A 12,843-nucleotide genomic window follows, 5' to 3' on the forward strand; every position below is an offset into this window, starting at 1 on the left:
TGACAGTTTGCAGAATAAATTAAACAAAGGGTGGAATAACAGGTGTTAACACTTTTCATTCCCAAAGGGGGTACCTTCTCACTTAAAAGCCAGAAGTCAGGATCATATCTCAAGTCTATTGAGGTAAAGAATGCAGAAGTATTGAATAATGCAGCCTGGTGTTGGCAGTTGCTCTCACATTGAAGGGGGAAGACAACTATATTGAACAAAATTCTCCATCAGAATGTTGGTCTCATATAAATCTATCCAGTATCATTATTTTATCCATTGGGTAACTGTATGTACCCGAATCCAAGATTACTTCAAATTTAAGACTATATAATTTTCCATGTGTAGAATCTCATTAGTGGAAGGTCATCTTAAATTCATCCCCCCAACTGCTGTGGTGGAAAAGCAGCAGTAAGACATGAGGGGCCAGATGCCTGTCCCCCACCATGCACCCCCACCCCTGCTGTACCTGCAGCCTGCTCCCCTCCCTTGCCTTCTGCTGCAGCTGTGCTCTGGATCTTGACAGTCAGTAGCAGCCATGACCCCATCCAGCCCCAGCCCAGCCCAGCCAGGGAGAAGTGGCAGCAGCTCCTGGTTGGGCCAGGTCAGAGCTGAAGGGACCTAGAGCAAGTGTGCAGGTAAGAGGGGAAGGGGAAGCTGGGGGGCAGAGGAGCCTGGCAGCAGGGGGAGCAAGGGGTTGAAGGAGGTGCAGGTACAGGCATGGAGGGCAAGGCATGTGGGGTGCAGGCTGTAGGCTTCCCCTTCTCCCTGCAGTCTCCCCTGCCCTCCCTCCAGCAGTGTGGCCCCTGCCAAGCAAACTGTTCCAGCCCAGGGGAGGCTGAGACTCTGCTCTGGTTTCAGCCCCAAATCCAGGGCCACTGACCAGCTGCTTTCCCTGAGCTGGTACTTGAATCTAAGACACCCCCTACCCCCCATCATGGTGACTGGGGGCAGGAAAAATCCTCATCTTAGATTTGAGTAAAAATAATATTTTTATATTGCCAGGACTCATGGCTTTGCATTTTGGTTTGTTTGCTTGTTTGTTTCAAATTCTGTCATCTTTTCAGGACAATTTGGTGTTTGTGGTAGGAAAACTGGACGGTCTGATGACAGTGAGTGGCCGCAGACACAATGCGGATGATGTAGTAGCCACAGCACTGGCAGTAGAGCCAATGAAGTTTGTTTACAGAGGAAGGTAAATACATTGAGACTTATTTCCGAGCTTCTGCTCCTCAGATATTTCATAAATTTTCGAAGTCGGAAGTTTTGCACAGGAATTTCTAGATGCATGTTTTGAAGGAAAAATGCTGGTGGGGTAGTATTTTGAATATGAACATGGGACTTTCCCTGATAACCTAAAACAAAAGTATGAACATAAATATAATTTATTTAAAACAGATTGAAAATAGCTTTAAAGTACCTTAATGTAATAAAATCATTAATCTTGGTGGCTGTGGGTAGGTTTGTATTAAAACCTAATTTTCAAAATTTCTCCTTAAAGTTTTTCATCTTTTTTTATTTATTTATATTTTTAAAAATAAGAACAAATGCCTGTCCAGAGCCCTAAGCACCTTAGCATAAGTTGTAAAATGTAAATAAAATTAAACAGCAACTCTTCCCAAAAGTCAGAGAACATGGGCATATGATGCATTCATTGTCCTCACACAGATCTAGCCTTCTGCCTCCCTTTAGGGCAGCCTGTGCTAATAGGTGAACCTTTCAGTGTATCCTAAAGAACAAACAAGGGATTGTTTGAAACTGCTGAAGGACCCCTCAAAGAGAATTCTATACCTCCATCCTTATTGCCCTTAAATTGATCTCTATGCTAACTGCAGCTGTGGCAGTGACATGTGGAACTGTTGCTTGCTTGCAGAAGCAACAATAAAAATGCATCATTGCTTCTTGATTTTTTTTTTTGTACTACTTTCAATTCATGTACTGTTTTTAAAAATTAGCATATTCCTGGTTGAGGCGTTACTAGTTTTATATTGGAAAGACCTATAGTCATAGCTATTTTAACTTTTTAAAAGTGATTTGTAACAGTCTAGATATTGCCAGACATGCCATCCAGGAATTTGCCATGGTTATTTATCTTCTTTCAAAAGTGAACCGGTAGCTAGATGTTTCAAGTGAGAATTAATATGCATGACAGTTGCAGGTAATGTTTGCACAGCTCCTGCATGTTTTGAACCTGTCTGTGATAGCACACTTACCACTTCAGCCATTGCAAATTCACTCAAGTATGTGAGAGAGATATTAAAATCAGACCTGCTCTTGTCCTAAACTTGCGAGTGATTTTGTGGTAACCTGGCACGAATAATGCTTGTATATGTGGAAAATATAGTATCTCTGGGAATTGTAGTCATTTCCACATTATGATAAAACCATGCTATGTTCATCTTTGTTGCATCTTTTTCAGTCCTATCATTCTTCTGTCCTTTGTGTTTTTAGGATAGCAGTGTTTTCTGTGACCGTTTTGCATGATGATCGAATAGTGCTTGTGGCAGAACAGCGCCCCGATGCATCAGAGGAGGATAGTTTTCAGTGGATGAGCAGGGTTCTACAGGTAGTCAGATCTGTCCTTTCTCTTTCCAGATGAATAAGGCCTATTGTATCAAATGAGAACCACAGAGCGTCCACTTCCATATAAGAAAACTTCCATTCAAATGACATAAAGCTCTGATAAGCTCACTTCTGAATGTATTTGGGGGATCTTAGCTAATGGCATTTTTTAAGTCCGGTTTATTTTTGGAAGACGAGTTCTGTAGTTCATGTTGATAAATCCCTGTAGGTGATAGCTGATTTTTAATACTTTTGTCTTGATTTATGTTACTGTCCTTCAGTCTAGTTGGTTCTGAAAACATTTTGTTGAGCTTATAAAGTATCAAAAACAGACCTCTCCTTCAGAATGTTCTCCTGCAACCATCTGGTAGTAAATTGGTTGCTTCATCATATTACATGAAAATTCTTAACACTGGCAGATGTGGTTTCTGTGATTCAGAAGTGGTCATTGCCCACTTTGACCACCCCTAAGTCAGCAGCTACTTTAGGTAACCTTGTCTATTACTAATCAGGGAAACATGAAGTAGCTCTGTCACTCCTGAAGGGGGTGCAGGACACAAAAGATAAAAGAGCAGACATGGCAGAAGGATCAGAAAATGGGATGGGAGGAAGGAAAGGACTAAGAAGGACAATTTAAGTGCAAATGCTGCTTAAGCCTCAGAAGAAGGCTGTTTAAGGAAGACTTGGTGGTCTCTACCAAAATTCGTGCTTTCTAAATCATCTGTTTACAAGTATACACAATAAGGATGCCTTTCATAGAAATAAATTTGACCTGCATCTGTTATAGACTTTTCTCAGACTGGAACAGATATTGATTGTAAAGCAGCAAAATGTTTCCCCCTTTCCTTCTCCATGGCTTATGTTCTACTGTATTTTTGTGGCTGTACCATACATGCTAAACCTGTTGTGATGTAATTCTGGTCTTTGAGACCTTTCTGCACTTCACCCACTTTTTAGGAAGGTCCCTTATCACTGGTGTGCAGGTCACCTTGAGCTAGATTGCAAAAGCAAAACTCTGGGTCTTGTTTCTGCTCCCATTGAAGTTATGGCACAAACTCCTATGAATTCAGTGAATGTAGAATTGGACGCTTTGTTAGTAAATCATGATGCAAGTAAAAGTTCTGATGTTATAAATTACTTGCATTTTGAGTGTCTGTTCTGTCTAAGTCCTACATTTATACAAGTGTCTTATTTTTTTCTTTCCCTCAAGGCAATCGACAGCATTCACCAAGTGGGTGTGTATTGTCTTGCCTTAGTGCCTGCTAACACTTTGCCAAAGGCTCCACTTGGAGGAATTCATATATCAGAAACCAAACAGCGTTTTCTAGAGGGTGCTCTGCATCCTTGCAATGTTTTAATGTGTCCACATACTTGTGTTACCAACCTGCCTAAACCTCGACAAAAGCAGCCAGGTGAGTTAAGCATAATATGTAGCTTAGTTTTTGTGTTTGTCTCTCTAAGGATGTGTCTACACTGCAGTCCAAAGGTGTGATTGCATCTTGTACAGAACTTTACAGTATAGTACTTGTACAGTACTTTTAAACTAGTACTTTAAACTTGCTTACTTCTTAGCAATATAGTCATAGCAGCATAGACATTAGCACTGCCAAATCTACCCACTGTCTTACATTAGTACCTGTGTGATTAACCCACGCTAAATTCCATGTAACCATAGCTGCATTGTTAGTGGTACTTATGTTACCTAGTTTAAAATGGACTTGGGTGTGTTTATGTGAGCTGCAGTCATGCCTTGGAGTTTGTTGCTCTGCAATCCAAAATTTGCTACCTCAGAAACAAGCCATAAGTATGGAATTATGTTACCAGGTTGTATTTTTTTCCTGTCTGATAAGATGTTTGAGTTCAACCCTTTACATTTTTGAAGTTATATTGTATGTATTCCTTATGGTAATGTATGTGCTCAATTGTCAATCTGAATGGCTTCATTAAGTTGGTTTTCTCTTCTACTTTGCTGACCTCAGATGTTGGTCCAGCTTCAATGATTGTAGGCAACCTTGTTGCTGGAAAGAGAATTGCACAAGCCTCAGGGAGAGATGTTACCCAGTTGGAGGATAATGACCAGGCAAGAAAGGTAACACTGAGCTCTTTCTGACTCTGTCCAATATCTCATTCAGACTGCTCGCGATGGGTCAGCAGTTATGGTACCTTGCCGAAGCTGAGCATTGTGCAGTGGTGGCCAACCTTTTTGGCAGCTGTGCTACAAGTCCAAAGTATGAGAGAGTACCACTGTAATCAGCTACTGCCATCACCCAGTGCCACCAAATGCCATTGTCACCAGAACATGGAAACACTGAATTTGGTGGCATCTACCCCATAGCTCCTGCAGGGCCAAACTTTTGAACCAGCACTGGCCCCCTTTTCCCACGTTATGTGCCAAGCATACTGGCTGCCTGTGCCAGTTGTAGCATGCATGCCACAGATTGGTCAGCACTGGTGTAGTGTATTTCAAGTGAATTTGAAACTTTTCTGCCATCTTTCCTTTGTTTCAGTTTCTATACTTAGCAGATGTTCTGCAGTGGCGAGCCCAGACAACTCCAGATCACCCCCTCTTCCTACTGCTGAATTCCAAGGTAAGATGCACTTTAAGGTTCATTTTCAGACACAGTAAATGGGCCATTTAGATTTTGGAGAATGAAAATAGGAAATGACAGACTCTGTACTGCACCTTAAAATATGCCAATCTGTTTGATGATGGAGCAACCACTCATGATGGCAGGTAGCAAGGATATTAACTGCTTCAACTATCATTATTTCTGCTCACTCTCTAGAAGCTTAGTCTGTATTCTGTCTAGATTCAAAAAGCTGTAGCAGGTGCATTTCTTTCCATATTGAGCTGCTCCCAGATTTGGAGGTCCACATTGTGCTGGAGATTCTGTGGAAGCCTCGGTTCCACTCCATACCCTTGAGTTTAAGAGTACAAGAATGCTGAACTTGGAGAATCTCCTCACCAGGGGACCAAAAGTGATGACAGGAGGAAGATTAAAGGAGAAAAGGAAGACTACCATGAGTCCAGGGAATCCAGTAAAGTACTCTTCCAATCTTGCTGGATCCCTGATCACTTTGACCAAAGGTGCCCATCCCTAATAACCCACTGAGCTACGCTTCCTTTAGGGATGCTGCTCTTGATTACTAGAACATGTTCAAGTAAATATTTCAGAGCTCTGGGATCTGCTTGACACTAGCTCAACTCGTAATAAGCTAGTGATCAGCTATCTCAATAAGCAGGCTCGCATCCATGCTGTTGGAAAGCAATGATTATATAGCAGCTGATTCCAGGTGTGTTCAGTAATCCTCCACATCTTTTTGACAAATGCAATGTCTGCAGACAAGTTAAGCTGCAGAGCGGAAGACCTGTATAAATGGGCCCTTACTAACCTGTGGTTCAGTAGGTAAGATATCTTTGGGTCTCTTGTAGCAAAAAGTTCTATCAAAGTGTCCTTACTGGCCCTTTACAGCAGGAATGGATAGAAATGTATTGTTTTGGAATAAGTCTGTCTTATGTGCTTTTCTGTTGAGGTCTATTACTTCCAGTGGGGGTTAGAAGTATAAGGTAGGACAAAGGTGGATGTTGGCTTGATGGAAATCTCTGTATCACAGAACAGTTGCTAAGTATATTTTACTATGTGTTCGTATAGTTCCTAAACATGGTCCAGGTATTCAAGAAAAGATCATTCCTGCTGCTAGTCTAAATAACTCTAAGGACAAAAAAGTATTAAGATAAAAGGGAATAACAAGTCATCTGGATGAGCTGTAGGCAACAGGGTAAAAGTCACACTATTGGGGGGGACTTATATGGACAGCAAGATGCTTGTAAATTAACTGAAGGATGCAGCTCAATCTGCTCTTGTCCTGTACCCCAATCCCAATGTCACAGTACATTTGCTACTTCTCTACAACGTTCAGCATGCCTGCAGAGGTTCTTACTGCCATCAGGGAACTCTGCCATGTTAATGTTCCTCCCTAAAGTAAAATTTAGTGCAAATGAAACTTAACAGCTACGTTCATGAGCAAGGAGTCTCAAGTCTTCTAGGGATATTGCTAGCTAGCAAGGAAAATGTACTCACTCTGTTAAGGTATGGAATTATTGTTCAAGATAGAAAAATGAAGAAAACATTTAAAGAAATGGGATTTAAAATAATTGGAAACAAAATGCAGGATGTAGTTATGAGAAATGTGAAGTAAGTACTAAAGCAAGAATAAAACAAAGTGTTGATTAACTTGGTTAAAATTGTGGGAGGAAACTTAATTATAAAGGTAAGGGGCCTTTAAATAGTGTCCTGATAAGAATAATTGGTTCTGAAGGCACTGAGGGAACAAGAGGCAGGTGCAGAGAAAATCATGGTTATATCAGAGAGATTCTAGATGCATATTGTTAGCTGTAGAGGTTTGTCCATATTGCGCCCACCAAGGTTTGCTTCGGCCTGGTGCTGCATATGGTGCAATGCTCAACTGCCTGCTGATGTAATGAATCTATATTTATTGATTTAAAAAGCTGCTGTCATTGCCTTGATTTCAAACAAAATGACTTTTAAGCTGTTTCGTTTGTAAAAAAACAAATTCAGTTAGACCCTATGCTGAATTGTCTGATGTTTGTAATGACAAACACACTAGTTTGATTTGGGTATTTTAAGAGGGGGGTGAAGTAGTTAGCCTGGTTTCTGAGATGCTAAAATAGGTGGCTGTTGTTTCATTGAGTCTTGAATTCTGTCAGTTCCAACGCTAAAAGTGAAAATGTAGTGAAATACAGCTAAGGAAATTCATTTTATTCAGTTTCAAAATATGTTTTCTGCAAAGTTTTCCTAAGTCACTTCTATACTGCACAGGGCACAGTAGCCAGCACTGCATCATGCGTACAGCTGCACAAGAAAGCTGAGCGAGTGGCAGCAGCACTGACTGAGAAGGGGCGACTGAATGTTGGAGATCATGTAGCTCTAGTTTATCCACCAGGTAAGGAATTAGAGACAGCAGAAACTATAAAGTCCTTGGCTATGCAGAAAGAAACAGAAGCATTGCCTGATTAAAATAGTCAAGCATCTGCTTAATTTGGTAATTTATCCCTGGCAGTGACTGACCAAGGCAGCGTTAAGTCACAAACATGTTCCCCTTAGTGCTTTTTTCTCAGTAAGCTGCTTGTGAATTTCACAAATGTACCTGGAGATTTGTACAATACTAAACTATTGGAATAGAAGTAGGAAATGCATCCATATCACATTAAAGTTGCCAGATTCTCAGCCCCACAAAAAAGATACAGCAGAGGGAGTGGCAATGTTTGTAAATGTATTGACAGGAAATGGCAGGAGTGTAATTTTGTGGTGATTGAATAGTTTACAGATTTTGTAATGCTAGCTGAAGGAAGACGAACACATACCCTTCTAAAAATGTGCCCACTTCATAACCTTCTCAAACTGCATGGCTGTGTAGTATGAATTATAGTAGAACTTCTCCTTTGAAGATGTTATATCATTCTGAAACATGCTAGAATCGTGTCATAGAGGTTTTCAGATTTAAAGATTAGCCACTACCAGAGATGGGACACACAAGGTTATATGGACCTTTATGCAAGGTTCAAATTACATTTTGAATTTTGGAGGTGGGGGCAGGGCTGCAACAAAATTAAACCAGTTCATTGATTAACAAGTCCACCTAAGTGAAGAAGCAATCCAATCCAAGACCCCCCTCAGGTTAATAATGATTTTCAAATCATACAGGGGGGCGCTCGTTTCTTATGGAGGGCTTAGCCCCCCTGAACTCCCCCTTAATTCACACCCTGGCTTTATGGCAGATAAAGATTTATGGTCTATTACATTCTTAATGTATTAAGGATATTTATTGGGATTCGGTAAAGGAGGCCTCTTTGTTTCTCATTTATGTCATTAAAATTTATTTGTATCCTTTACAGGAATAGACTTAATAGCAACTTTCTATGGCTGCTTATATGCTGGGTGCATACCCATCACAGTTCGACCCCCTCATCCACAAAATCTTGCTACCACCCTACCTACTGTCAAGATGATTGTAGAGGTATGAGCAATTACTTTGTGTAGCATGTGTTGAAGTTTGATTTATTCACTGGAAAAGCAGTCGCCCAATAAATTACAATATAATAATAAATATAAAATAAGCTGAATGTCTGAAAAACATGCTGCTGTTTTCCTGTGACCTTCAATCATGAACTATTTCATAAATGTAGTTCAAACCATCTTTTCTATTGATGCAATATTTTTCTTTACTATCAGCTGCTATCAACAAGTTGTACTAATTTGAATAAATATGAAAACACAGAGGCATTCACTCATCAGCTTAATATTTTGAATGTTGTACTCTGTACAGGTCAGTAAGTCTGCATGTATCCTTACAACACAAGCAATAATGAAACTACTGAAGTCCAAAGAAGCTGCAACAGCTGTAGATATTAAAACATGGCCCACCATTTTGGACACAGGTACAAAATGCCTAACCAATAGTTAAGAGAATTAAATTCTAGCCTGGACTTGCCAAGAAGCGTGGGTATTTCAGAAGATGTATTGTGCTCTGTTCAATGTAATTTAAGACTGCTAGTGTAGCTGGATGTTTATATACAAATGTTAATTAATTTGGAGGCCCATTCGCTACTTATTCTTTTAGTGTAGCTGGATATTGCATTGTAACTGTATATCAGTCCATAAAACTTAGGAAACATAAGATGCCAATTTTTAAAAGTTGTGTTTTCCTGCTATAATTTTTCTCCACAATAATATCATGGATTTTTTCTGCTTTTATGTTTTTTGAATAGATGATATACCTAAAAAGAAGGTGGCAACTATTTTTAGACCTCCTTCCCCAGATATGTTGGCATACTTGGATTTCAGTGTATCTACCACTGGCATATTAGCAGGAGTAAAGGTATAGTAATTTCACTGAGATGTATATTGCTAAAATGGATACATGTTTTGTATTACATTGAATGCATCCTGACTTGTGGCTAGGAGAAAAGAAACCTGTATCCTATTCAAACTATCACATAAGTGTTGTATAACGATAGACAAGTCACTTGGTGATAACCTTTAATCCATCTCTGAAAGCATCGCTTTGTTCCTTTTTGGCTGCTCTGTACAGAGAGCTTCTGAGAAGGGGGTCAGAGGCTGGGTGGGATTTTTTTTCCCTGTTTGATTTTACCCTGTAAGGGTCAGGAGTATCCATTTTAGTCTAAGCTGGAGGGTTATTAGCTTTTGTACATTAATTGAAAGGCTGAGCTGATGCTAGAAATGACTTTGTTTGTACTGTTTGAAAAAATGTGACAGGCATCATAGCTTCTACTTCAGCCATTTGCAATGCAAATTTCTAAAGTATAAAAGCCCTGAGTGAATCTGTTTTCTTCTTTAGATGTCACATGCAGCTACAAGTGCCTTATGTCGCTCCATAAAGCTACAGTGTGAGCTGTACCCTTCCAGACAGATCGCCATCTGCCTTGACCCTTACTGTGGCTTGGGCTTTGCACTATGGTGCCTCTGCAGGTCAGTATTTAAACCTTATGTTTTGTTGGCTTTGGATTTAGGACTCGGAGGCCTTGTTCCAGGGGGGCCTATATAGATAGATAGATTGAAGTATGTGTGTATAGGTGTATGTATTCACACACCTCTATAGATAGATATATAGATAGAGGGGGGGTGTACACCTACACACACACACCCCTCTATATCTACATATACATACACACACACGTGCGCGCACGCACACACACACACACACCCACTCCTATAAGCCAATTCCCCAGAAAACAAACCTTTAAATACCATTTCAAATCCAGCAATGTTTACCTGATGTGTCCCTTGGTTCTTTCTTACTTATAGAATCCCTGTATGTAGCAACTATTATGCTACAGCTTACACATGGTCACCTGGAAATTCTCTAGATAATCCAAATATATATTTGTGGACAAATTAAAATAGAACTGACCTTTGTAGGGGACCACAAATTTTGCTATATGTTAACTGAAGTTATTTGGATTTCAAGTACATGAAAGAGAGGATTTCAGTACTGATTTCATCCATGTTAAATAAACCCTTCTAAAAGCCTCTAAGGTAGGGGCCTGCTTTTTGTACATTTAATATTGCCTAAATAGAGTGGGAAACTGTTTGATTCAGATAGTTAAACTACTAAATGCAGCATACGTAGTGCTGCTATGATTTTTTTTCTTCCTATTTCCTCAGTAATTTTTCAGTTTTTAGATACCTAATAAAAAGTTATAAATTGTGAATAAATTTGTAAAAAAAAAAAAAAAAATAAAGTAAAATAACCAAAAGAGGACCCAAAAGGGAAAAGTTTCCCATATTTCCTATCTACAAGACCGGAAAAAAAAGAAAGTAAGAATAAATTGAATATAAATTTTGTTAACATTTAATAACATCTTAAGCAACATTAAAATCAGGCAGTCTGTGTGTGAGGGAGGGGGCTGTTAAGGAAGAGGAGTTGCGTATGTGATGTGCTGTACAGATGTAACATAAGCCTTGTCTTTATATGATTCTGTGATGGTCTTCTGTAGCAGAACATCATAGATTTTTCTGTCTGCTTTTTGATGTGCAACATAAATCCTAAAACAAAATGCAGAGATGTTATATAAAAAAATAGATACTTAACCTATTAGCACATCTCCAGTGCTGCTACAATCAACACCCTCTACAACAAGTCCATCAGAATCCATGGATCATACTCATGCCTTTCTCAAAACATGATGCATCTGATCCAGGGCACTAAAGGCACTTGTGGTAACTATGTAGGTGAAATTAGGCAGCACCCAGAGTGAACGCTTACAGAAAAAATATAAAGGGCAGAGACAACTATATCAGCAAGAGCACGTTTTTCACAGAACAGCCACTCCCACTCTAACCTCACTGCTCTCATGCTCAAAGGAAACTTCTGAAACACCTTTAAAAGGCAAGTTTGAAAACAAAAATTCATAAACTGGCTGGACGCTAGGAGTTGAGGACAGAAAACCAATATTGATCTTATAACACACTATAAGCTACCTGATTCCTGAAATTCTTGCCACATGCTACAAGTGATAGTGGTACTCCACACTTTTGATAGGTCTTGATCTCCCAGTAAATCAGGCTTCTTTACTTTAATTGTTTGCTTGATACCCCTGGGAATTTCTCCTCCTCAAGTTTTACAGCTCCATCCATTGTTCTTCATCCCTGTGCTTGCTTTCCTCCCGAGACCTAAAGAAGAATGCTTTCCATTTGAAAGCTTGTCTAACTGTAATCCCAACTATGCAGTTGGTCCAATAAGAGATGTCCAAAAAATCCTTGAACCTAGAAATATTTTCTTATCTTTTATTATACATTTAGCTTAAAGTCAGAAATATCTTGTGCTTTCAGGTTTTTCATGTTGCTTGTGTATAACTTTTTACTGAGGGAAAGTTTAATTTGTTTCCTTGTGTAGCCACAAGGAAAGTGGTAGATACCAGGATGAATTTAACCTGGGAATAAACTAATGTCCAACACTTTGGTAAGACCTCTTCGAAGTGTGTTGCTTGTATTCACTGGAAGGATTGAGTCCCCTCCCTGTCCCTATATTCTTGTTGCTTTACTACACACTGGCTCCATGTCACAAACAGCCTCCCCCAGGTGCTCTAGCCCTCTTTTGTCAGTGCAAAAAGCAGTAAATGGAAGTGGGTTTGTCTACAGCAGAGATTGGGAGGGAGCTTCCTATCATGACATCCAGAGCAGATTTGTACTGAACAGCAGGCTTGTTTTAGACAGCAGGGGAGCATACATGTATCTTGTAGAAATGGAAGGCATGAGTATGACGCTGGGCAGTACACTATGATGGTTCTTTAAATACCTTTAACTTGCTGTTTCTGAGAGAGGCCTGGGAAAGGTAGTAGAAGGGACTCAGTGTGTAGATGTGTGAAGGAGATGATGGGATATCAGCTATATTGTGAAAGGTCAGAGTAAACAAAGTGCCCAGAATGTGTGTATACTTTATTATATTTGTTCAGCATAGTTAAAGTCTACTTCATTTTTGTGTATTCTTTTCCATGCGGATAGTGTATATTCAGGACATCAGTCCATTTTAGTCCCTCCTCTTGAACTGGAGAGCAATGTATCTCTGTGGTTGTCTGCTGTAAGTCAATACAAAGTGCGTGTCACTTTCTGCTCTTATTCTGTCATGGAGATGTGCACCAAAGGCCTTGGAACGCAGACAGATGTTCTCCGGGTAAGAAGACTTTATTTCTATATGTATTAAAATACAGTTAAATATATTTTTCCAGTTCTGGCCCTTTGTTTCAGGTCA

The 12,843-nt window shown here is 39.7% G+C and overlaps 1 protein-coding gene across 2 annotated transcripts in view; it reads left to right on the top strand.

Moving 5' to 3' along the window:
• The window catches only part of DIP2A (disco interacting protein 2 homolog A), a 209,650-nt gene that overhangs the window by 178,817 nt on the left and 17,990 nt on the right, over positions 1 to 12,843 (top strand). For both annotated transcript variants that reach the window (XM_059727199.1, XM_019492186.2), the window contains 11 exons: positions 1,056 to 1,183; positions 2,440 to 2,554; positions 3,761 to 3,962; positions 4,530 to 4,639; positions 5,058 to 5,138; positions 7,392 to 7,515; positions 8,468 to 8,589; positions 8,899 to 9,010; positions 9,341 to 9,450; positions 9,931 to 10,061; positions 12,597 to 12,765. In XM_059727199.1, coding sequence (XP_059583182.1) covers positions 1,056 to 1,183; positions 2,440 to 2,554; positions 3,761 to 3,962; positions 4,530 to 4,639; positions 5,058 to 5,138; positions 7,392 to 7,515; positions 8,468 to 8,589; positions 8,899 to 9,010; positions 9,341 to 9,450; positions 9,931 to 10,061; positions 12,597 to 12,765 — 1,404 coding nt within the window. The remainder of the gene's footprint in view (positions 1 to 1,055; positions 1,184 to 2,439; positions 2,555 to 3,760; positions 3,963 to 4,529; positions 4,640 to 5,057; positions 5,139 to 7,391; positions 7,516 to 8,467; positions 8,590 to 8,898; positions 9,011 to 9,340; positions 9,451 to 9,930; positions 10,062 to 12,596; positions 12,766 to 12,843) is intronic.

Source organism: Alligator mississippiensis, chromosome 4 (genome assembly GCF_030867095.1).
Source record: "Alligator mississippiensis isolate rAllMis1 chromosome 4, rAllMis1, whole genome shotgun sequence".
Taxonomy (NCBI): domain Eukaryota; kingdom Metazoa; phylum Chordata; order Crocodylia; family Alligatoridae; genus Alligator; species Alligator mississippiensis.